At 39.0% G+C, this 26655-nt stretch overlaps 1 protein-coding gene across 1 annotated transcript in view; it reads right to left on the bottom strand.

Moving 5' to 3' along the window:
- LOC131065597 (aminoaldehyde dehydrogenase 2, peroxisomal) overlaps positions 1-26655 on the bottom strand; it is a 133094-nt gene that overhangs the window by 48184 nt on the left and 58255 nt on the right. The window contains exons 5-7 of the mRNA XM_058000159.2: positions 23615-23707; positions 23406-23529; positions 23126-23191 (exon numbers count right to left, since the gene is read on the bottom strand). Of these exons, the coding sequence (XP_057856142.1) occupies positions 23126-23191; positions 23406-23529; positions 23615-23707 (283 nt within the window). The remainder of the gene's footprint in view (positions 1-23125; positions 23192-23405; positions 23530-23614; positions 23708-26655) is intronic.

The following is a 26655-nucleotide window of genomic DNA, read 5'->3' as shown; positions in this document are numbered from 1 at the left end:
TATGCTAGAAACACAAGGGGACTTACGATTTGCAACAAGCTGGTCTGCTGTGATTCTCGAATTACGAAATAAAATCAAAAGGGAAGGGTTCAGGAAGCCTAAGGACAAGGATGATAACAACGGATGCAATGGGTAGACAGATTTCGATAAACCAGTTCTTGTTTCGCCAGAGATATCCTCACAACTAGACAAAAACGGTGCAAGCTCCAAGGGATGAAGGATTTTCAAATAGGAGACACCTGTTTTAGGCACCCAATTCTGGCGCAGCCTAAGACGAACACCTGCAGTTGAACTAAGCACAGTTTGGGTTCAGACTAACCATGCACAGTGACCTACAATCAGCAGACCCCCAATGGTATGAACCAGAAATCCATCAAATACCCCTCCACACTTCACCATTAAAATCCCTGCACTCTAAAATTAACCAGCTGAAAGAAACCATGCAAACAGACCAAAACAAAGACAACAAACACCATATTTCAATGTTCATATATTTGCTTCAGCTGCCATTACAACAATTTTTGCGGCATCTCTATGCTATGCCTAAAATCTAACCTATTCTAACTCTAAAATCTAACTATCTAACTGAAATCTCTAACCCTCTAACAATCTCCAATTATCTAACCACTTACAAAAGAAAGGCCTCTGCCTTTTATAGATTTTACAATATTGAATCGAAGGCTGGGATGGACTGCATCCAAGGGTCTTGATTTGACTTCCAGAAGCAGGCAGCTTTAACCCATGCCCATTAATTTCTCAGTTATCCAACCAACAAATATCCCAACTACCTACCACTTTTGGCTTTAATTCAGGTTTATCCGATCTTCTTGGTGGTTGGGAGTAGTTATCCACAAAAATATCTGGCGCGGGACCCATTGGCAGTTTACAATAAAGCAGTTTCAGCTTTTTAGAAATTGAATTCCTGGAGTTAAATCCAGCTATGTGCTTTTTCTCGAGAAGGCATAAACTTGCGGCATTCAGAGTGTTCTTTGGTCTTTGGTCCCGGTGGTGGACTTTAACTCTGTAATTTAGGTAGTGGTGCGCTTCCCAATGCTTCATCGCTTTGATCCTGCATTGCATCTTTCTCCTCCAGCTTGCAGCGCTTGGCCTTGGTTTGTGATCCTTCCTTGATTTGCGTTTGAGGCCTTCTCCTGGTTCTTCGATGACGTCCTGCGACCTGCGAACGATTAATTTCACTTCAATAAATCAATTTGAAAAATTAATTAATTAATTTAACAAATATTAAATTTAATTACGACGTCTGGCTTGAGAAGCTCTTTGTGAGATGTATCTTGAAAATGCTTCTCTTTTCTCTTCGAATGTGAAATCTGATCCTGGGTCTTAATGGTGTTTGGGTGATTTTCTTCTGCGTGATTTTACCTTTGGAGTCTTGGGCATTTTGAATGGGTTTATGGCATGATTCTGGAGGTTTGAAGAGCTTCCGCAAATTTTAAAATCCTAACACTTATGCCTTTTCTGGTGAATTTCGGAGAACTTAGACGTTTTTGTAATTTTCGGATGCTAGCCCTATTTTCGCAAATTCGACGAATTTCAGACTTTGAACGCCTTTTTGCAAGTTCTTCGGACCTCTAGGCCAATCTTGCAAACTTCGGACCTCTATCGCTTTTGTAATTTCATCATATTCTCCAATTTAGCCCCCAGGGTCCGAAATTGGCGTTTTAAGTGAAATTTCGGACCATTTGGGGGTTTTTGCATGTAATGTCCCCATTTTAGCAGACTTGGATTTTGTGAGATTAGCCTATTATCCTGAGCCTTGTAAGCTAATGTGTTGGATAGAGGGTCTTTTGAGGATTGGTATCATCTCCAGTGTTCAGAGTGCTTCAGTTTGGTCTTCGTTTGGCATCATTCGGACATCATTTGCTCTACTTCCTATTTTTAGTAAGTCTTGGGATGTTAGAGATGGACCCCTGCTATTTTTAGTAAAGGGGGTATGGTCATATGCAGCTTCATCATGTCAACTCCCAGTTCAGACGGCGTTCAAAAATGTTGAATATTAATGGAGATATTAATGTTTATTTAGTTTAAATAAACATTAATGTTTTGAGCTTATATTATTAAGTTATAATATAATTTTATATTATAACTTAAGTAAGAGTCCAAGTATCATTAAAGGGGACCATTTAATTAATTAATTGTGGCTCTTTTACCAAGGTGAAATATTAAATGACAAAGTGAAAATATTATATCATTAAATGTCATTTAATATCATTAATTGATTTAATGCCTTATTGGAGAAAATCAAACCTTCATGGGAAATATATATAAGGCTTTTGAAAAGAAGAGAAGGGGGATTGATTATGTGATTGGAGTTTTTGATTGAAGTTTCTCTGGAGCATTGAAGTGTAGAATACCAAGGGTTTCTGCAAGATTCAAGGCTTGTCGGCATTGGAGCATTGAAGTGTAGAATACAAAGGGTTTCTGCAAGATTCAAGGCTTGTCGGCATTGGAGAGCATGGCTTCTTCATTGTAACAGCATATAGAGGGTGTGCAATATCATCTAATTATGCTTGTGAGAGTTGGCTTCATTCAGAAGTCAATATTGAGCTGATTGGAGGGTTTATTTCAGAGTTTGTTTGCAGATTGAAAGAGACTACAGTGCGCTACAGTGCCGTGAACAGTGCGCATGAACAGTGCGCTTCAGTAGTTTGAATTCTATAGAAGGGGATTTAGAAAGGTGAACAGCTATATATATTTGACAAGGGCTTTGCGTATGAGGAGAATCAAACCAATATATCAAGGCAGCCATTGAAATTCCAGGTTTTCTATCTATGGTCATTGTATTAGAAAATCATTACTTCATTGCATCATTTTCTATTATGATTATATCATGAAATACTTGGAGGTTGCATATGTTTAATGGAGATATAAGTTGCATATTCCACATTCATGGTAACATTCAACATTGATCAGCCACTTAGCTTTCATGCCAATTGTTTGCTTAAATGCCTAATGGCTGTAGGTATACATTTTGGGATGCATGACAAGTGTTTGTCTTAATGTCAACTAGCTGTACTAGTTAATTTCAGTCATTACATGTGTGTGTAAAGGTCTAAAACAGCTAGTATATCATTTCTATAACAACTTTGCATTGTTAGAAGCTTTCCATAACTTCATTTGCAGCCTACAAACCCAAAGAAGACAAATAAAGAATTCACTACAGCGGCTTCAAACATTGTATGCCAAGTGTTTGACAATATTCCTTGGGGTTCAAATAAGCGAAACAGGGTCAGATTAGCCAAGGGATATTATAGTGGTATCAGAGCGGTTTCCTGCCAACCTGTTGGGTAGATTGATTTAGCTAGTTAATCATGGTTACTTCAAGTACCCAGAATCAGTTGGACCAGAATAGGAAGCAAGTGTATTCCTCATTGGAAAAGTTAAAACAAAATCAGAAGAAGCTGGATGAATTGATTTCACACCCTGCAAAACTTGATAGAGTTGCTCGGTATATGACATCTATTTTTAAGGATAAAAAGGTGAAACTTGAAGAGAATGTGGTGATTATTGGCACTCAAGAAGTTGTTATCAGTCATGATAACAAGTCTGATTTTCATGACAGCAGCCTTGCACTTGAGCGTAATGATGATTTGAAAGTCATGGAAAGTTCAGAAAGTGTTGTGGGAGTGACCTTGAGTATTGGCACTCGTGATACAAGTGTCAAGAATGAGGATTGCATGGGAATTTTGGCTCATAAGAGTTCTGATCTATATGACAGCAGTGATGAAATTTTGCATCAGCGTGAGAGAGCAGTGACTACACATGTGCAAGATGTTTCTATTAAGTTGCCGCATGAAGGTACTCGAGATTTGGGTACTAATGGGGTAATGTGTGATGTGGATTCATGTCATTTAGAGTCTGATTTTTCAGATCAGACCTTAGAGAACAAGTTTGAAGATTCATGCTTTGGCATAGGATCCCAGAATCATGAGTTGGATGGCCATGTAGTTGCATTGGAAGTGAAAGTGTGTGAAGATATTGTCATAACAACAACTTCTACCTTGCCAGTTGAGCCATCCTACGAGGTACATAGCAACAGTACCTTAGATATTGATGTGTGCACAATTGATTGCATACATGATGTTGTTGATCACGAGGTGAGTGATGTTGATTCGGTTTCATACCATAGTGCAGATTTGGGTGGAAAGAATGAGTCACAGGGGTATCATCATCTGACTGGGCAGTTGAAGGTTAATGATGATATGATTGCTACAACTTTGGAGCATTTTGATGTCGCTCGACAAATGTTGGCGACCTTTGGTTGGAGTACTCCTGAGACATATGAGCACAGTGATAGAAGTCTTTCCCTAGCAGAGTTCCATGCACTCCGAGCAGCTATTGGGATAATGAAACAGAATTACTTGCAGTTACTTGCTGATAGGGATTATCTTCTCGAGTGGGATTGCACTTGCTACGATGCACTGAAGGGAAAGGAGGAGGAGGTTGATGAGCTCACCCATGAGCTTGAGGTGACTATGGACTCGTTGGAGAGCGCTCAGTCAGCCCTTTGTGAGTCACAGTCACAGGTTGAGGAACTTACCGTGGCATTGAGTTTAGCACAGTCTTCACCATCTGTGGATACAGTTGAGTTTCCTATAGCATCACTTGGTGATGAGTTTACACCCACGGGTTGTAGTGATGGGTATGTTGAGGATGTTGTTACATCCGTCACTGATGCAGGTACAGGTGACTTAGCTGGGATAAGTATTTGGGTTGAGAGCAGCAGAGAACCACTTGTTGCATCAGGTTCTCCCGAGGTTAGTGCTATGACAAATGATACAGGTCAGATTGTTGATAGCTCTTGTGTGGCAGTGGTGGACTCTCCAGAGAGTTGTGTGTTAGTACGCGACGTTACTCCATCCACTTCACATGGAACTCGCATAGTGTCATCTAGTTGGGAGTATGGCTCTCATGTAGATTTGTTTCCCTCTCCTGGAAGCAAATCTGTTACTTCATCCCATGCAGCTGATTTTGGACGCCAGCTTGTTGTTTCTCAGAGTCAGAGTGATCAGCTGCAGGTCTTAGAGGATAAGGTTGACTCAGCCTTATATTGTTTTTACTGCACAGATTCATTTATTGAGTACCTTCTTGAGAGTCCTGAGTTTCGAGAGGGTCCGTTTGGAGCCACCAAGGATACTCTCATCTGAGGTTCTCTCGCCATCAGGCTTGGTGTGGGAGTAATTATTGATACTCTGACTACAATGCTTCCTAATAGAGATTTTGTGATTCGGTTTGCAGAGAGGGTTACCAGAGCCCCTACCCAATCAAGTGTTTGGGGTCAGAGATTGGAGCCATCTCATGATTCCAGTATTGTTAGAGATGAGCCCTTGACCGATGTTGAAGCGTTTTATCGCAACTACATAGTGAGGAGTGCTCATCACTTTTCTTTTGATCCACACGTGGAGGACTTGATGATGCATCGATGTGGATTGGCTTCAGGATTATACCATCCATTGTGGGATGGAGAGTTACCATTTTCAGTAGATGGAACTAGCAGTTGCAAGTAGCCGACTCAATTGATTGTTGGTGGCTACTTGCTCGAGCAGTGTTCAGTTTCCCATCATGTTGATGTGTATCCGGTGGAGATTGTTACTCCTATGACACAGAGGCTATCTTTGGATACATGGCTTCAGAGAGACTATGGTGACAATGGGCGTGATGGTTTAGTCGGATATCACATCCATGAGGGTTTAGCAGAGGTTGTGGAGAGATGTTGCATAGCAGATGTTTCCAGGTACTCCTATCTTCACAGTACAGATGGATGTGTGTATAGATTGCACTAGGATCCAGGTGATGACAGAGTTAGTGTTGCAGTTTGGATAGGTCTCATGGGTTGGCTTCACCACATCTCGCATGGTGAAGTGGCGATCAGTGTTGAGCAGCGAAAGTCTGAGGGAGGTTTACATGGCAGATTTCTACCCTGGATTTGGAATCCAGGTATACTATGTGGGACACTAGCGAGTATGTTGAGGGATCCTTTGTGTGCATCCGAGTTCCGGTTAATGTTCCCTGTTTTGGGAAGCAAACATTGTCAGTTTTCAGAGTTGCTTCCACTTGATGTTCATGTTCTTGTGACACCTGGTGTTGAGGTTGATTTAGTTTGGCAGGTCTTGTTAGTTGTGCCCTTGGTGTGGGCATTACAGGAGTTGCTTGGTAATACCAGGGACATTACACAGGTCTTCATTTGGGATCTAGGTGGAGGAGTTTCTTTGCAGTCGATATTGCTTGGGGACAAGCAATTTCAGGAGGGGCGGACTGTAATGTCCCCATTTTAGCAGACTTGGATTTTGTGAGATTAGCCTATTATCCTGAGCCTCGTAGGCTAATGTGTTGGATAGAGGGTCTTTTGAGGATTGGTATCATCTCCAGTGTTCAGAGTGCTTCAGTTTGGTCTTCGTTTGGCATCATTCGGACATCATTTGCTCTACTTCCTATTTTTAGTAAGTCTTGGGATGTTAGAGATGGACCCCTGCTATTTTTAGTAAAGGGGGTATGGTCATATGCAGCTTCATCATGTCAGCTCCCAGTTCAGACGGCGTTCAAAAATGTTGAATATTAATATTAATGTTTATTTAGTTTAAATAAACATTAATGTTTTGAGCTTATATTATTAAGTTATAATATAATTTTATATTATAACTTAAATAAGAGGCCAAGTATCATTAAAGGGGACCATTTAATTAATTAATTGTGGCTCTTTTACCAAGGTGAAATATTAAATGACAAAGTGAAAATATTATATCATTAAATGTCATTTACTATCATTAATTGATTTAATGCCTTATTGGAGAAAATCAAACCTTCATGGGAAATATATATAAGGCTTTTGAAAAGAAGAGAAGGGGGATTGATTATGTGATTGGAGTTTTTGATTGAAGTTTCTCTGGAGCATTGAAGTGTAGAATACCAAGGGTTTCTGCAAGATTCAAGGCTTGTCGGCATTGGAGAGCGTGGCTTCTTCATTGTAATAGCATATAGTGGGTGTGCAATATCATCTGATTATGCTTGTGAGAGTTGGCTTCATTCAGAAGTCAATATTGAGCTGATTGGAGGGTTTATTTCAGAGTTTGTTTACAGATTGAAAGAGACTACAGTGCGCTACAGTGCCGTGAACAGTGCGCATGAACAGTGCGCTTCAGTAGTTTGAATTCTATAGAAGGGGATTTAGAAAGGTGAACAGCTATATATATTTGACAAGGGCTTTGCATATGAGGAGAATCAAACCAATATATCAAGGCAGCCATTGAAATTCCAGGTTTTCTATCTATGGTCATTGTATTAGAAAATCATTACTTCATTGCATCATTTTCTATTATGATTATATCATGAAATACTTGGAGGTTGCATATGTTTAATGGAGATATAAGTTGCATATTCCACATTCATGGTAACATTCAACATTGATCAGCCACTTAGCTTTCATGCCAATTGTTTGCTTAAATGCCTAATGGCTGTAGGTATACATTGGGATGCATGACAAGTGTTTGTCTTAATGTCAACTAGCTGTACTAGTTAATTTCAGTCATTACATGTGTGTGTAAAGGTCTAAAACAGCTAGTATATCATTTCTATAACAACTTTGCATTGTTAGAAGCTTTCCATAACTTCATTTGCAGCCTACAAACCCAAAGAAGACAAATAAAGAATTCACTACAGCGGCTTCAAACATTGTATGCCAAGTGTTTGACAATATTCCTTGGGGTTCAAATAAGCGAAACAGGGTCAGATTAGCCAAGGGATATTACATTGCAACTCTTCCAAATATTAAATTTTGGCCCCATGGTCCGAAATTGATGTTTTGGACGAAATTCGGAGCTCTTGGGGTTTCTTACAAACCTTTTAAGCATTTTCGGACCTAAACCTATCTTTTGCAAATTTCGGAGTGTTCAAACTTTTTTGCAACTTTATCATCTTCGGACCTTCTGGTGAGTTTTGCAAATTTCGGAGCATTTAGCATTTTTTGCAAGTCAGAAAAGTTTTCGGACCTAAATGCCTTTCGTAAAACTTCGGACCTATAAACACGTTTTGCAAATTTTGGAGTTTTTTGAATTTTAGCGAACTTGGATGCATTTTCAGACCTAAGCCCACCTTTTGCAAATTTGCACAACTTTGAATTTCGGCCCCAGGGTCCGAAATTGGGCATTTAAGTGAAATTCAGACCTAAACCACCTTTTGGCAACTTTTCACTTTTTCCAGTTTTTGCCCCAGGGTCCGAAATTGGGCATTTTAAGTGAAATTCGGACCTAAACCACCTTTTGGCAACTTTTCACTTTTTCCAGTTTTTGCCCCGGGGTCCGAAATTGGGCATTTTAAGTGAAATTCGGACCTAAACCACCTTTTGGCAACTTAAGTGAATTTCGGACCTCTAGCCAGTTTTTGCAACTTTTCACTTTTTCGAACCTTATGGGCATTTTTGCAACTTTTTTAAAAAACTTCGGACCTTTAGCCCATTTTTGCAAATTTCGGAGCTTTTGAGTTTTTTTTCAAACTTTTGCGAATTTTGAAATTTAGCCCCAGGGTCTGAAATTAGGCCCTTAGGCCTGTTTTGGCGATTTTAAACATTTTCCTCAAGAAGTGCGAGCTTGGGCACTTGGGCGAGTTTGTCAAGATCTCGTCGAAGGATCATTTTATGGAATATAACATTTAAGTATAAGTGATGTCACTTATACTTTAAGTTATATTCCATATATACTGTCAGGATGTTTGAGAGTGGTTTCGGACCTCCAGGAGTTATATTGCAAATTCTAGTTTTTGGAGGATTCCTCAGTTTTCCAGACTTAGTCAAATTTCAGGATCAGGACATTCCAGACTTGGCCAAATTTCAGGATCTGGACATTCTAGACTTAGCCAAATTTCAGGGCATTTGAAGATCAAGATGACATTCCAGACTCCATCACTCACCAACTTGACCCTTCATATCCCCTTCCTCTTCCGCAAGGACAAAAAGGCACAAACTGGGGGGTCCCTGTCCAAGACGGGGATGGGTGTGCGATTCGCACATCAGAGTCATGCTCGGCGAGTCCTAGGGACTCGAACTCGGACTCGTCCGAGTCTGGCGAGTAACCGAGTTGGCGAGTTTGGCTCAAACTTGCCAAACTCGGCAAGTCCCGAGCCCCAGACTCGGCTACTGGCTGGGTTAGTAAAATGACAAAAAAAACATTTTAAAAAGTTTTTTTGAAGGGTAGATAGTCTTTGTTCACTACAACCTCCGCCTGAGAATGAGAAAAATTAGGGTTACAACATGTCAACCAATAGAAAAATAACACCCAACGCCTTTATTAAATAATAAGTTTTTTTGGCCTCGCAAGGCGCTGCCCCTCGACCCCGCCTTGTATCGCGACAGGGAGCGCGCAAGGGGCGCTGCCCCCAAACCCCCGTCGAAAAATATGGGGGGAAACTACGTGGATAGAAGTAGGGAAAATTTAACCTCCAAGTCTGACACTGATTGGATCGACCAGGTAGATATAGAGGTTGAGACTATAGCCATGGCAGAGGAGGAGCGGAGAGCACGAGCACAAACAAGAGATTCAGAGGCAGATAGTGACACGGATGTTCCTGATGTTGGTGAGCATGGCATGGTGTCACGGGGAGCGGCTATGGCTGTCGAATCATCTAGGACCTACCTTAGACGCCTTCGCAGGGGACCGGGGCCGGAGGGTGCAGGCTCCTCTGAGCCATAGGCTTGTAGTTGTATTTACCTTTGGTATTTGTATGAAACATTTGATGATGATCATATGATGACATGGATTTTTTATTCCATGAGTTTTGTAATATTGTATACATTTGACAATATTTATATATCTATGTTTGTTATTTTCTTCAGCTACAATTTGCGTTTATGCTTATGTGATTGATGTATACTTGTGTATGTAATCAAATGAGTCGAGTTTGATGATGTTATTGTGTCTTTAAGGTGTATTCAATAAAGGGTGTCTGAAACAAGTTTTAAATATTTAAAAATCTCTAAATTTCTTGAGTTTTTCACTTTCCTAAGTCCAGTCGAGTCTGGAGCCGAGTCTGACGCCGAGTCCCGAGTCCGAGTCCAAGTCGGCGTTGCCGAGTCCGAGTCCCATTTCTTTGATTAATACTATTGAGATATTTGTCATTGATGTCAAATTCTGAAGCTATCTGTGTGTATGTTGGAGCTGCTTGTGTGTGTAAATCTTCTCTAGTCAGCATAGTGCTTACTTGTCAAATATATCAGCTGCTCAGTCCAATTAGCCACATAATCAAATCTTATGTCTGGTGGGGCCCATTTCTTTCATCAATATTTGAATTTTTTATTCAAAGGAAATGAACCTTTTAAATAAAAAAATGAACCTTTTAAGGCAGGTGTTATGTAATTTAAGTGGCATGTCAAGCTTCAGTTTTCTTATTCGAATCTTTTTATTCTGAATTTTTTTGGGAATTGACTTTAATAAGTCAGACTTTGGCGACTGCAAGCTGGGTGTTGATAGTGGAAGAAAGTTGTGGGAGTAATTTTTTTATGGATATTACTATGTGCGCCATCATGCTTTCTAGTGCTCTTCTGATTTCATTTATATCTTCAGTTTTTGTCTTTGATTTCTTTATGGGCCTGTCTTCTGGAGCCGTTACTTTTTTTTCTGGGCGTTCTCTTTCTGTCAGCTGGAAACGCTTTTTATAATATTATACTAAAGTTTATGGACTGTTTAATTTTTTCTGGTGGCTACGCTTTTGTTGGGATATTAATTCCAGATGCCGATATTCATTATTCTCCAAGAGTCGTGCCTCTGTTATTTTCGGCAGCATTCAAAGCGATTAATGTTTTTTTTTATAAGGTCGGGCCTTCATTTAAATAGGCTGTGCGTTTTGTTTTTTTGGACATGGTTATGCTTGTGGCAGCAGGTTCAAAAGATTCGAACTCATTTTTTTAATGTGAATGGGATCGTGGTGTATTGAAGTCTTAAGGCTGTGAATGTCTTCGTGTAATTGCAGACTATTGGAATTTATTCTCTGTTAAAAATTGAGTTCGTGAATTTTAGTGGCATATTGTTCTGAGTTATTCTGAGCCGTTTTTTATGGATACTGGCTTTGAATGGTGGTATTGTGGCCAACATGCATTTATGGTGCTCTGCAGGATGTGAGAGGTTATACGATAATATTTGCAGGGAACTTGAAACAAGAATATATAGTCTTCTATTCCTTAACGGAAGTTTTTTTTAATTTTCTGAGTGTGCACCTTGTTCTGTGAGGCAACGTGATTAGTGGAGGACACTTTGTTTTATTGTATGGAGTTTTCGATATATCTCTGGTCAGTGAAAAATACATGTTAAGACTACTGTGCACATTCACTTCACAGAGAGGTCAAGATGACTGCAGAGCTGAATAAAAAGCATTTATACGGTGTATAAGTTATTTAAGGAACGGTGTCAAAGTGTTGGGTGTGAACTGGATGGTACTATTGAATCACTCTCAGAGTTCATGAGCTCATATTTTCTGAAGTACAGCAATATCTCTATGTTGGTTGAGCTGTTTGAATGTTAGAGGAAAAGTCTGACATTGTGTTCTGGTTTTTAGTTCCTAACAATTATTTGTATTTGAGGTTGGTGACTCGTCTAGCTGGAGTTGGTGCTTCAGGTGTTTAGGGATAGGAGCTTTTTTTGAGAGTTGGTGCTCTCTTATGTAATCTGGGTTGGTGCCCATTCTAGGCTTTGAAAAATATTATGAACCATGGTTTTTTACCCGAAAGGGTTTTCCACGCGATAAATTCTGTGTGTCCGTCTTCATGCTTTCTTTTATGATAATTTTCTGTGTTAAAGTATGAAATTTATTCAAAATTTGCAAATACTGATTCACCCCACCCACTCCTCCACCTCACAGTATTTGCTTTGTGATCTTCAAATACTTCCTTGTTAATGTAAATTGTATCCTTGGAGGCCTTCAATTTGCTTCAGCAATAACACCTTATGTTTCTTCTTTGACATCAATAACAATAAATCTAACATTACCCTGATGAGCTCATTAGCTTTCTTCACAAATAATTCATCAAAAATTGTCTTTGCAACCCCTTCTTCATCTATCTTCTTCAAATAAAAAGAATCCCACCATTTTTGGCTCACAAACATCTACTTCAAATGTGTTCATGAAAAATGCTCTAAAAAGCGTTAGGTTAGCCACAAACTATAGTACCTATTTGTGAAAATGCCTTTCCACTACTGTGCTCTCTCATCAAGCTAAGCACCCATGGATGATTATAAATCCATTTGGTGATCTTCCTTGCATCTTCCACCTCATACTTCTACCAATAAAATTTACCTATGTCCTCCAACAAAGAATCAAGGTAATGAAGAGCACAAGGACACCAAAAAAGTGTTAGATGCCTCTCCTCCAATAGTCTCACTACCACCACATACATTGTTGCATTATTAGTCACAAATTGGACCACGTTGTGCATACAAACCTCTAAGACAATCTCCTTCAATATTCAACTCAAACTCTCAACATTCTCTGCATTGTTAGAGGCATCAACGGACCTAAAGTTCACCATATAACCATTTGAAGCCATTAAAAGTTGAATAAGTGTTTGATTCCTTATATCTATCCACCCATCTAATGTAATGTCCCCTTCTCATTGATGCTCTTTCAGTGGTCCATTAGCCTATTCCTGAGACCCGTAGGCTAGGTGGAATGAAGAATGAGGGTCTAGCATTGATGAAACGAGGACTTACTATTTTTAGTAAGTCAGGGAATGGCCATTCTGGTGTTACTGTACTACTGAGCTCTCCATGTTTTGCCTCTGGACGCAATGATCATGCTTTTCTGAGCATTAGTTCTTGACTTGCTATTTTTAGTAAGTGGCAGTGTGGCACAATTCTATTTTTGGCAGTAGACAGGGTTCTGATTCTGCAGCAGTTTTGGTGGTCGTCCTGACTCAATAGTGTTAATAATCAGTACGGGAGTCATATGTGAAATAATTAAATATTAATTCCTTATCCTAAGGTTTAATATTTAATTAATCTGATTATTGACGACTGATTTATTAAAAATTGGGATTAATGCCTATTTTTCCTAAGTTCTTGGCGAATTTCATGTTTATTAAAGAGATCGAAATATTGAGAAAGATATTATTTTTTATTAACTTATCTCTAAAATTTGCCAAAGTGTAACGTGGGTCCTTGCCTTAGGCGTGAGGTTTGACTTGTGGGAAATGGCGCCACTCTTGGGGTCTACATGTAGTGGAGCGAAATGCAAATGAAAAGCGTTGAAATTGAAGGAAATGGCATTTGGGTTTGAGGTGTGTGGAGTTATAAATATGAGACTTGGGCTCCCATTTCCCCATCTTTGAAAATTGCATCGTTATGCTGCCGGTTTGGCTACTGAAAAGCTGAGCTTCGAAGTTGGCTTCCTAGCCGATTCTCAGTTTCGTACTTGCAAGATAGTACCTAGTTGTGTCTTTGTGTTCCCAATGCTGATTGGTGAATGAGTTGCAAATTATGGAGTGTTCTATGTTGGATTTGAGTGTTTCTGGTTGCTGGTCGCGAGACTGCTGAAAGTGAATTTTGCTCACACCTCTTAACTAGGCGACTCCATCATTCTAGGTACCAGCTCATCCTTCCTTCCTAGCCATGGCGATACAATGTGTGAGTTTTTAACCCTTTTAAATGAGCAATGAATTTATTAGACAAAATCAAACTTCCCAAGTATAGCGTGGGTTTTTGCCTTTGCCTTGGGATGCGTGCCAAATGATTAGTGGTCTATTTGGGTTGTAATTTGGTTGGGATGTTGTTGTTAGAGTTATATTGGGGGATTGGGATTGATTTGAATTGATTCGGATGAAAAATGAGTGAGTTACGAGTATTTTGATGTTTCCATAGGCTGCTGAAATTGTACTTTCAGCTTGCAGATTAGTTGTAACAGAAAATTACAGTCTTGTTGTAAAATCTGCAATTACTCCTCTCATCTTATCTATATTTTGTAAGGTTGTTTCAGTAGTACTGATCATCCCTTCTTTTTGATATTATTTGTAATCCCCACTACATAAGTGGAAGAGGCTGGCTTGCCGCCTTCTAAGTTTTGTAATTCAGTTTTTGTACTCTGTCCTCCCACTGAATAAGTGGTCGAGTGATAAGTTCAATACAATGGTCCTCCCGCTGAAATATGCGGTAGAGTGATAGCTTAATGTAATGTCCTCCCACTGAAAAACGCGGTAGAGTGATTGAGTTTCTTGTCATTTTCCCTTGGTCGGTTTACCGCCAAGAGTTTCGTTTCTATCCTGCTGGATAAGCAGAAGGGGCTGGCTTGCCACCTAGATATTGTAATTTTTAGTTTGATTATTGTTGCTAACGATCCCCGGAACACTGTATGCTCTCACCCTCCCAGACTGGGCTCTCAGTGAACAAAAGGTGGAAGGGTTCCCTTTCAGCGGTTTGGTTTATTTCTCTAACCTTAACGGGTTGTGGTGATTGCTTGTGTCGCTTATTGTTAAAAATCAAAAAAAAATTACTGGGATATTACAGTGGTATCAGAGCTAGTTTTCCTGCAAGCCTGTGAGAGTCAGTGGGTTCAGAAGTCTCCATGAGTGACAGAGACGTCAGATACTACAACAGAGAGTAGAAGAGACAGCAGTTTCAGGTTCCGATAGTGCCGGAAGAGGATACTTTTTCAGAGGTACTGAGAAACAAAGGAAAGGACATAGATATTTCAGATTCAGTGGATTCAATGGCAGATAGGACCACAGACCCGGATGAAGCACCTGATAAGAAGGCAGAGAGGCAATTTGCTGCCATGATGGACATGATGTCCCTACTGCTGGCCAAGCTTAACCAGAACGTTGTTGGGACCCCTAATCAACCCAACAATGGTCTGGAAGCTAGCACTTCCAACGCTCCTGTGGGCAATACGAACGGGAGTAACAACGGAAGTAACAATGGAGGTTCAGCCCCAAGGCCTTTACAGCCTGTCTTTTTGTCAAAAGAAGTACAACAAGCTGAAACAGAGATACCCACAGCTGATGAGATAAGAAACAACTACATGGAGTATGCTTCCCTTCCCGGTGAGATCCGAGATATCCTAACTTTGGATCAATTCATGAATCAGAAAATGAAAAGAGGAAGGAGGAATGACTACAAGTCTGCTGCCCCAAGAGATTTCCAGCAAGCTCTTGGAAGAGTAACCTTAGCACACTTCGATGGAAGCGCTAAGAGTACAGCTAGAGCATGGGTACAGAAGTTGGACAATTACTTGTCCTTGAAACCGATGTCGGAGAAGGACACCATCAAGTTTGCTACCTTGCACTTGGATGGAGTGGCCCACGAATGGTGGTACCATGCATTGGTCACCCTTGGTAACAACTTAGTCACCACCTACACTGATTTCACCAACAAGCTAATTAAGAGATTTGACACCAGGGATCCAGAGGTGAAGTTTAGAGAACTTGCACAACTAAGGCAGCAAGGGTCATTGGACACTTACGTGACTGAATTCCAAAACTTGTCAGTCATGGTGAGTAGCATCTCAAAGAAGTGATTGGTTGTCCTTTTCACTGAAGGACTTGAAGAACCATTGAGAGGATGGGTCAAAGCTTTTGATCCGCCCACCTTGGCAGAAGCTATTAAAAAATCTAGAAGTATGGAGTTGGCTGCCCCAAAGAGTAAAATTCAGTCTAAGCCTTTCCCTTTCAGAAAGGACAAGAAGAAGTTTACGAATTAGACCAAGAAGTTCTCTCCGCATATGGATGATGGGCTTCGTCAAGAGCTCCGGAGAAAGAACCTATGTTATTCTTGCAGAGAACCTTGGGTTCCCGGACATAGGTGCCATGGAAAAGGGAATTTGCATCAGATGGAATACTATTCAGAAGATGGATCAAATTCTGAAATTTCAGAACAGCAAACTGAAGTTGAGGACAGCGAGTATGAAGAGGCTCTTGAAGGGCCTGAATTTGGGTCAGAAGATAGAGGAGTGTTTGCTCAACTCTCGAGCATTCACAAAAATGAGTCTTTCAGAGCTCGGGGTGTGATTGGAGAGCATCGTGTCATAGCTCTCATTGACACAGGTGCAACACACAACTTCATTGATGAAAGGGTTGTTGCAAAAAAGGGACTAGTGGCAAAGAAAGTTGAGGGCTTCAAAGTCATGGTAGCAAATGGCTCCACTATATCCTGTAACAGAATGATTTCCAACATGTCTTTGAAGTTGGGAAATCATGAAATCATAGATGATTTCTTTGTGGTAAGCATTGGAGGGACCGATGATGCAGTCATCGGGATTCAATGGCTGAGATCTCTTGGTGAGATCACACTAAACCTACAAACCATGGAGCTGAAATTCACGTCTGAAGGGAAGAAGGTGGTTTTGAGAGGAATGTCGCATGGGGGACTTAAAGTTGTATCCTTGAAAAGAATGGAAAGGTTGATCTGCCATAATCAGGTGGAGTGGGCAGCCGAATGTTTGATAATGCCTTCCAATCCATTGGTGGATAAGGGCAGCTATTCTTCAGATATTTCAGCAATGGTCAAGGATAGGAGCAAGATCATGGTAATGCCTTCAGAACCACAACAAGAGCACAGAAATTATCCTAAAGACATTCAAGCTTTGATAACTAAGAGAAGCAAGGTGTTCAAAAACACACCTCTTGGCAGACCTCCTGAAAGAGGTGCCGAACACATTATTGAGCTTGAAGAAGGAGCTAAGTCAGTCATGACTACTCCTTACCGCTATCCTAAGAAGCAGAAAGATGAGATTGAGAAAGCAATTCAGGAATTGCTTGACATGGGTTACATCCGGCCTAGCAAAAGCCCCTTTGCTTCGGCTGTTGTTTTGGTGAGAAAGAAGGATGGGACCATGCGCATGTGTGTGGATTACAGAGCCCTGAATCACAAAACCATCAAGAATCAGTATCCTATTCCGAGAATTGATGAGCTCATTGACGAGCTACATGGGGCAGTGTTCTTTTCCAAGATTGACCTCAGATCGGGGTACCATCAGATTAGAATGAGAGCTTCAGATGTGGAGAAGACTGCTTTCAGATGCCACTTTGGGCATTTTAAGTTCCTAGTCATGCCCTTTGGTTTGACTAATGCTCCTGCTACATTCCAGTCATGCATGAACAGATCTTCCAAGAACGGTTAAGGAAGTTTGTTTTGATATTTTTTGATGACATCCTAATATTCAACAAATCTTGGAAAGAACATTTACAGCAGTTGGATGAAGTGTTGGGCATACTAGAATCTGAATCCCTGTTTGCCAAGGAGTCCAAATGTGAGTTTGGGATGGAAGAGTTGCTCTACCTCGGTCACATTATCAATGCGAGTGGTGTGAAGGTGGACCCTGAAAAGATTAGAGCCATCATTGATTGGCCTACTCCCAAAAACATAACACATTTGAGGGGATTTTTGGGATTGTGTGGATTCTATCGGAGGTTTGTGAAGGGATATTCTCAGTTGGCTGCCCCCCTTACAGATCTTACCAAGAAAGGAGCTTTTGAATGGTCTGAAAAGGCACAAACAACATTTGAGCAGTTCAAAGGGATCATGAGTTTCTGCCCTGTTATAGCATTGTCTGATTTCACCAAGCCATTTGAGCTACAATGTGATGCATTTGGAGAAGGTGTTGGTGCGGTCCTCATGCAGGATAAGCATCCTATAGTCTTTGAGAGCAGAAAGTTGAGAGGTCCTGAGCGACTGTATTCCATTTATGACAAGGAAATGCTTGCCATAATGCATTCCCTTGCAAAGTTCAGACAGTATCTGGTGGGGAGTAAATTCATTGTTAAGACTGATCACAATAGTCTTAAACACTTCATGCATCAGAAGGATCTGAATGAGAGACAATAGAAATGGGTGAGTAAGCTATAGGCTTACGACTTCGATATTGAGTATGTTAAGGGAAAAAACAATATGGTGGCAGATGCCTTATCCAGAAGACCCCATTTGAGCTCACTTTGCGAACTTACTGCTGATTGGAGGGAGTTATTGTTTGCTGATTATGCCAAAAATCAATTTGCAATCAGCCTTAAAGAAGGTACTTTTCACGATGAAAGGTACAAATTGGTTGAGGGATTGATACTGTACAAGGGAAGAATCTTCAGAGTACCTGAATCTAAGTTAAAAGAGAAGATTTTGAAGACTTTCCATGACATCCCCCTTGCTGGTCACCAAGGTTATTTCAAAACATACAAGCAGATCCGAAAGAGATTCTCTTGGAAGGGGCTTAAAAATGATGTTTTGAAGTACTTTAAGGAGTGTCATACATGTCAGAGGAACAAAGATGAGCACACTCTACTAGCTGGTTTGTTACAACCCTTGCCTATTCCCGATCAAAAATGGGAAAGTATTTCCATGGATTTCATCACGGGGTTGCCCCGGGCTCAAGGGAAGGATAGTATCTATGTGGTGGTGGACAGACTTACAAAGTTTGCTCATTCTTCGCCATCACCAACTCTTTTACAGCAGCACAAGTTGCTGAAGTGTTCTTCCGGGAGGTGTTCAGATTGCATGGTTTACCGAAGAACATTGTGAGTGATAGGGACAGCAAGTTCCTAAGTGCTTTTTGGCAGGAGATTTTCAGATTGTGTGGTACTGTGCTCACTCCAAGCACCAGTTATCACCCTCAAACTGATGGGCAGATCGAGATAGTGAATAAGTGGTTGGAAGGTTATCTTGGAAACTATGTCTCGGAGCAACAGAATACTTGGGTGAGATGGCTTCACCTAGGGGAATATTGTTACAATTCCTCCTATCACATGTCCATTCGGATGTCACCATTCATGGCACTATATGGTTATGAAGCTCCTAGCTTCGCAGACTTGGTATTTGGTGATAGCAGAACCCCTCAGGCAAAGGATATGATGCAGCAAAGTCAAGATATTCTGAGGATTTTGAGGGACAATCTCCAGCATGCACAGAATCAGCAGAAGTTATATGCTGATCAGCAGCGTATTGAGCGCACCTTTGAGGTGGGCGACATGGTTTATTTGAGGCTCCAGCCCTACAGACAGTCTACTCTCAAGAAGAGTGGGGTTGAGAAATTGAAGCCTCGATTCTATGGGCCTTTCAGAGTCAGCAGAAGGGTTGGAGAAGTGGCTTATGAGTTGGAATTACCAGCAAGCAACAAGATCCATAATGTATTTCATGTGTCTCGCCTTAAGAAGGCTCTGGGACATAATGTTGTTGCTTCAACTGAGTTACCTCCGCTTGATGAGGAGGGAGAGTTGGTTTTGGTTCCAGAAGCTATCCTTGAATTTAGGGAACGAACTTTGAGGAGAAGAGTGATCAGGGAATACTTGATCAAATGGAAGAATCTACCAGCAGAGGATGCTACGTGGGAAAATGAGGAGATTTTATTGCATCCAGTCTTACAGTTGCTTGACGACAACCAATTTTGGGGAGGGTGGACTGTAATGTCCCCTTCTCATTGATGCTCTTTCAGTGATCCATTAGCCTATTCCTGAGACCCGTAGGCTAGGTGGAATGAAGAATGAGGGTCTAGCATTGATGAAACGAGGACTTACTATTTTTAGTAAGTCAGGGAATGGCCATTCTGGTGTCACTGTACTACTGAACTCTCCATGTTTTGCCTCTGGACGCGATGATCATGCTTTTCTGAGCATTAGTTCTTGACTTGCTATTTTTAGTAAGTGGCAGTGTGGCACAATTCTATTTTTGGCAGTAGACAGGGTTCTGATTCTGCAGCAGTTTTGGTGGTCGTCCTGACTCAATAGTGTTAATAATCAGTACGGGAGTCATATGCGAAATAATTGAATATTAATTCCTTATCCTAAGGTTTAATATTTAATTAATCTGATTATTGACGACTGATTTATTAAAAATTGGGATTAATGCCTATTTTTCCTAAGTTCTTGGCGAATTTCATGTTTATTAAAGAGATATCAAAATATTGAGAAAGATATTATTTTTTATTAACTTATCTCTAAAATTTGCCAAAGTGTAACGTGGGTCCTTGCCATAGGCATGAGGTTTGACTTGTGGGAAATGGCGCCGCGTTGAAATTGTAGGAAATGGCATTTGGGTTTGAGGTGTGTGGAGTTATAAATATGAGACTTGGCCTCCCATTTCCCCATCTTTGAAAATTGCATCGTTATGCTATCGGTTTGGCTACTGAAAATCTGAGCTTCGAAGTTGGCTTCCTAGCTGAGTCTCAATTTCGTACTTGCAAGATAGTACCTAGCTGTGTCTTTGTGTTCCCATTGCTGATTGGTGAATGAGTTGTAGATTATGGAGTGTTCTATGTTGGATTTGAGTGTTTCTGGTTGCTGGTCGTGGGACTGCTGAAAGTGAATTTTGCTCACACCTCTTAACCAGGCGACTCCATCATTCTGGGTACCGGCTCATCCTTCCTTCCTAGCCATGGCGATACAATGTGTGAGTTTTTAACCATTTTAAATGAGCAATGAATTTATTAGACAAAATCGAACTTCCCAGGTATAGAGTGGGTTTTTGCATTTGCCTTGGGATGCGTGCCAAATGATTAGTGGTCTATTTGGGTTGTAATTTGGTTGGGATGTTGTTGTTAGAGTTATATTGGGGGATTGGGATTGATTTGAATTGATTCGTGTGAAAAATGAGTGAGTTATGAGTATTTTGATGTTTCCATAGGCTGCTGAAATTGTACTTTCAGCCTGCAGATTAGTTTAACAGAAAATTACATTCTTCTTGTAAAATCTGCAATTACTCCTCTCATCTTATCTCTATTTTGTAAGGTTGTTTCAGTAGTACTGATCATCCCTTCTTTCTGATATTATTTGTAATCCCCACTGCATAAGTGGAAGAGGCTGGCTTGCCACCTTCTAAGTTTTGTAATTCAGTTTTTGTACTCAGTCCTCCCACTGAATAAGTGGTCGAGTGATAAGTTCAATACAATGGTCCTCCCGCTGAAATATACGGTAGAGTGATAGCTTAATGTAATGTCCTCCCGCTGAAAAACACGGTAGAGTGATTGAGTTTCAGTTCTTGTCATTTCCCTTGGTCGGTTTACCGCCAAGAGTTTGGTTTCTATCCTGCTGGATAAGCAGAAGGGGCTGGCTTGCCGCCCAGATATTGTAATTTTCAGTTTGATTATTGTTGCTAACGATCCCCGGAACACTATATGCTCTCACCCTCCCAGACTGGGCTCTCGGTGAACAAAAGGTGGAAGGGTTCCCTTTCAGCAGTTTGGTTTATTTCTCTAACCTTAACGGGTTGTGGTGATTGCTTGTGTCGCTTATTGTTAAAAATCAAAAAAAAATTACTGGGATATTACATCTAAAAATTAAGTATATTATTCCTTTTTCTCTTCCACAATCATCTTTGAATTTGCCACTACTTTCTAGAGCAACAACCCACTTAAGCCATGTGGACTATGTCTTGAACCCTTTCCCTACAATGTTCAAGGTTATGACCAAATTCTCTCGATAAGGGCTTCTTGCCACATTCAATAAAAGGTGGTTGTAGCACCCAAAATTTGCACAAATTATGGTTGTTTTATCATAATTCTCCTTGTTCCATGAGCCTCTAAGTGAAGGTTGTGAAGCGAGCATATTTCATAGAACAAAAAATCATTGTTACAGCCTTCAATTGAAACTTGATGAAATGGATGTCCTACAAATTTTGTGGACTGTGAGAGGAGCACACAATCTCTATATTTGCATCTGCCTCTAATTCTCGTGCCATGTTAGGAGTCGTCATTTTTAAACTGCTTGTAGTTGTCCTCATCTTCTCCAATTTTTATTGCTCTATCAAAGCAAGGGCCATCTTTGCCTCCCATACAATCTCCAACTCAATGTTTGGACACAATTTGACATTGCACCTAGCAATATATATAAGATAGGATTTGAGGTGATTGATGTCTCCACTTAGCTTCAATCCACAATAGTTGTGGATAAACGATCCAAGATTGGTCCTATTGTCTCATGGTTCCAAGTGGCATCCCTATTGCAAATGACTTTGATCCACTTCTTAGATGCCATCGGATACAAAGTGTAAACCCTAGATTGAAAAAAAATCAAAAAACAGTTTGCTACAACTTGCAAACAATAGTATTGAATAACATAAAAAAAAAAAGCAATTGCTAAAGAAACCTATATAGCATAGATAAATTTGGATGCAATATAAAACATGAATGCACATTAAAAAAATAACATTTCTAAATACTTGGAAGAATTTCTAGATTTAAAACAAAACCTTGAAAATATGAAAAACAAAAAATATAACTGAAATAGGTTTGAAAATATCCAAAATCTTGCAACCACAATCACCTAGAACTGCCACAAGAAGAGACCAAAGCAATATGATCATTGTGTGAATGAGAAGGGAATCTTTTAGCACTTTAAATAGTTGAACCACATTTTTTCCTGAAACTAGGTCATGTTTTGTCTGCAAACCATGTCCATGAGCTTCTCCTCCAAACTTGACAATTACTCATCCTGAGTTTTGATTTAGAACTCACCAAAACTCACCCAAGAATAAATGGGCAAGTTTCTCACCAAAGTATGTATCTTGCAAGTGCTTGATAAGTTTTAGAACTATAGTACAAACAATAATCAAATTGCACAGCCCTACCATATTTAAAATCCTTGTAGATGCTACTTCTTGATTTCTGTTGCTTTTACATATCTTGACATCCCAACATTGCATTGTTTTTTGTTCAGACCAATCTTTTAATTTTCCTTATTTGAATTCCTTAACTAGATATGCCATGGATGCCACAGCTATTTCTTTTTACAATTGCACTCTTTTGCAGTAACTGTAGCTATATAGCCTTTACTGGACATTATAATTTATGTCCAAATAAATAATTTTTTAAGTGGGTCAATTTTCTTGATGTCATGTAACATCGTCCTACTTTCTTCAAACCTTTTCTTAGGACCTCAGGCAGAGACAAAACAACAAACAATTGAATTAACTCTTCAACCCATATTAAAAACTAGATTCCCATATATCTCTCTGTACCTTCAAACACTTCATGAACATCATTTATTTTTTCTTTCCTCCCCTTTCTATGTTTATTAGAGCATAGAATATATATAATTTAGAAAAAAAAAACTCTGAAGAAAAGCCACAAATACATGCAAATTTGTCTGCATGGTGTTAGACATGAACAAAAGAAATTTTAAAAAATTACAATTGCTTGAAAAATTGAATGTATTGTTTACCTTTATAACTTGGGCTGCAGCAGTCATGACTGATCTACCTGTCGCAGTACTTCCAGTAAATGCAACCTGGTAGAAACAGAAATATAAAATAGTCTTTAGGAAGAAAATGAGGAAAAGTAAGTAGACATAATTGTTGCTGAAGACAGAAAATGCAACAATAAAAGAATCGTGTCCACAACTTCAGGGCAATCATTAAGGAGGAAACACTTTTTGTGACACAATGCATTAGAACTCCATCCACTAATAATGGAAGATGAAAACTGGACAAAAGATGCTAAACCTTGTCCACATCTGGATGTGCTGCCAATGGCGCACCAGCTTCACGACCCAGCCCAGTAATAACGTTCAGCACCCCAGGAGGAAGCCCTACTTCCTTGCATATAGAAGCCAACTCCAAACATGTTCTGGACAAACATAAAAGGTTTTTCTTCAAAGAATATTCCTAAACTCTAAAAAGTATCTTAATACCTCATAAATGAATGTTCTTACACAGATGAAAGCTCTGAAGGCTTTAGTATAGCAGTGCATCCTGCTGCAAGGGCCGGAGCAACCTTCCATGTTGCCATTAAAAGAGGATAATTCCTACAATAAAAGAAAATAACAAGATTTATGCCTTGAACAATATGTGTTGTTGTCTGAACATTACCAAAGGGCTTATATAAATGGAACAGTAGCACAAGTTACCAGAAGTATGAAAGGAAGGAAAATAACTAACAGGAGATATTATTCTGATAATAAAATCTAATATTGATGCACTCAACCAAATTAATGACAAAAAATATAACAAGGAAGCTTTCTAGTGCAGTTTTGATAGGTAAAAAATTAACTCAAAACATAAACCAATTCCAAGTAATTTATTTCTATATCATATCCATTTATGATAGTTTATCTCTCAAGATAATATAGTTTTTGGACCACATATAAGATTCTAAATTTGTTCTATACCTGATTGCCTCAAACGTAGCACTTGTAAAACAATGTTTCTGGATGGAACATGAAAAATCAATAACTTGTTCCAGACTCCAGACTAGCTTTTTAGTTATCATTAGTTAAATATATAAAAGGGATTTTACATTCCATCCATCTTATCCCATCATCACTGTTTAGATTTTCAGGATTCTTTCCTTTCTCAAGATTTTCTCTCACCCTCCACATTATATAAAAATCAACTTAAGCAACTAATTTAGTATGCTGGGCCCATAAAAGATACCTAAATTTCACAAAGTTCTACTTCCCTATCGGTACCAAATTATCCACACAACAATCTATTGTCCTTTCTTGCTCCCACCTTTCTCTCTCTAGCATATAATCTCCCACAACATGGGATCAAGAGATCCATTTTAGCTCTTGAACTATGAATTTTAGGAATCGTTACTTATCAAGCATGTTCCTTAGAGTATAGTGGAAAAAGGCAGCACTAAAATCATTTTCAAATGATTTCACCAGATCACTGTATATAGTGGGAAAAGGCAGGACTAAAATCATGTTTTCAAATTATTTCACCAGATCCCTGTATATAGGGAAAGGTGGCTTGTAGACAATTATGAGAAAGCGAAACCTAGATATTCTGTAGGAAGGGTTGCTTTCTCATACCCTAGCATTCTTTATATTGTTCTTGAATCTTTATCTTCTTATCAAAATGTTTGAAACTAAATTTGTGACATCTCAAATTGATCCGTTGTCATAACTCATAAGCTTGCTAATATGAGTATAGAACTTGACATGTATTCCACTTCCTTATCAATGTGAGAACGGCATATTATCTGAAACTTAGTATATGGTCCTCCCCTTTGAGTGGCTTGTGTTCCATGTATTTTTCTCTACTCAAATTTTTGCACTCAAAAACTAAGCCCTTTCTTTATTATGAACAGCAAGAAAGGCCTGTTTTAGACCTATTGATGAATAAAATGATTGTTCTGGGTATCCATTTATTATTACCAAGTAATCTAGATCAAAGAAGAAAATTTGTCAAAAAATCAGCAAAAATCATAGAACTTTTAAAATGCCGATTCTTTCCCCCAAAACGCTCGCGATTTTGTATAAGATCGTTGATCAATCTGCAGATTCGAACATTGTTGAAACATCAATTTGACCAATCTGTTTGGCTGGCTCTTCCACCCACCCCTGGGCCCTCAATAATGAAGCAGGTCTACAAATTTTAGTAAGATTCTTCCGCAATATGATTTTTGCCTACTATTTTTGTTAACGTTTTTTAGTCGATATTTCATTGATATTTTATCTTTGATATTTAATATAATTATAATATATTAACATAACATAATATTATAGGAATACTAATAACAATAATAAAATAACAATAATTTATAATTATTATATTATTGCATTATAATTATATTATTATTATATTATACTATTATATTATTATAATATATTAATTATATATTATAATACTATTATATTATTATATAATTATAATATATTCATATAATATAATATAATAATAATAACAATAATATAATAATAATAACAATAATATAATAATAATACTAACAACAATAATATAATATAATCATAATATTATTGTATTAAAATTATATTATTATTATATAATAATAAATTATAATAGTATAACCTTTATTTTCCCAATTTTTCAAAAAATCTTATACTTTTGATTTGCCAATTTTTTCCCCAAAAGATTTTTGCTGCTATGATCTAGATTGGTAATGCAGCTTTGAACTATTCGATCATTTATTTGTGTCACAAATCTAATTATGGACTCCAGTATCAGATTCCAATTGCTGTTCATTGAGTGTTAAGAGGCCAGTCTTTGACAAACCTTAGATAAAACTTGGGATATGGTTTTTGGCAGCAAAGGACAGACTGTGTTTATAGTTATTATCTAAATCGTAGTTTGCAAACTTGGTGAGTTACTGAGTACTCACGAGATTTTTCGCTCAGCAAGTACATGAGATTTTTTGCTCAACAAGTAGTCACAGGTTTAACTCGCCACCCAATTTTTTTGAAAAACTTGGCAAGTTTTCAGCGAGTATTTTGAGTGTTAAAGACATCTTTTTTTCTGTGATTTAGACACTTATCCTGTGGCAAGTTCAAGCAAAAAACACATCGTGGACAGGATAAGCATCAAAATCACAGAAAACAATATGGGTTAAAAACTCCAAAATCTCTACCCCCCTGAGGGACGCTACCCCTCAACCCCAGTGGGGGCATTGCCCCTAGACCCCCACCAAGCTCATTTGACACATTTTGTAGATGTATTTTGCATAAAAATTATATCTTTTTCAAACAATTATGTTTTTAAGCACCAAAATCACAGAAAAAAGACATGGGTTAAACACTCCAAAAGCTCTAACCCCCCTGAGGGACGCTGCCCCTCAACCCAGTGGGGGCAATGCCCTAGACCCCCACCAAGCTCATTTGACACATTTTGTTTTTGCATTAAAAAAAAGGTTGTGTTTATTAAGTTGCCGACTTTTCCCAAGTTTTTGCCAAGTACTCTCCAAGTCCGAGTCTGTGAATTATGATTGAAATTATGAACTATTTCATGTGAT

Source organism: Cryptomeria japonica, chromosome 7, assembly GCF_030272615.1.
Source record: "Cryptomeria japonica chromosome 7, Sugi_1.0, whole genome shotgun sequence".
Lineage (NCBI taxonomy): Eukaryota > Viridiplantae > Streptophyta > Pinopsida > Cupressales > Cupressaceae > Cryptomeria > Cryptomeria japonica.
Note: the sequence above shows the minus strand (reverse complement) of the source record. Positions and strands in the feature narration are given on the sequence as shown.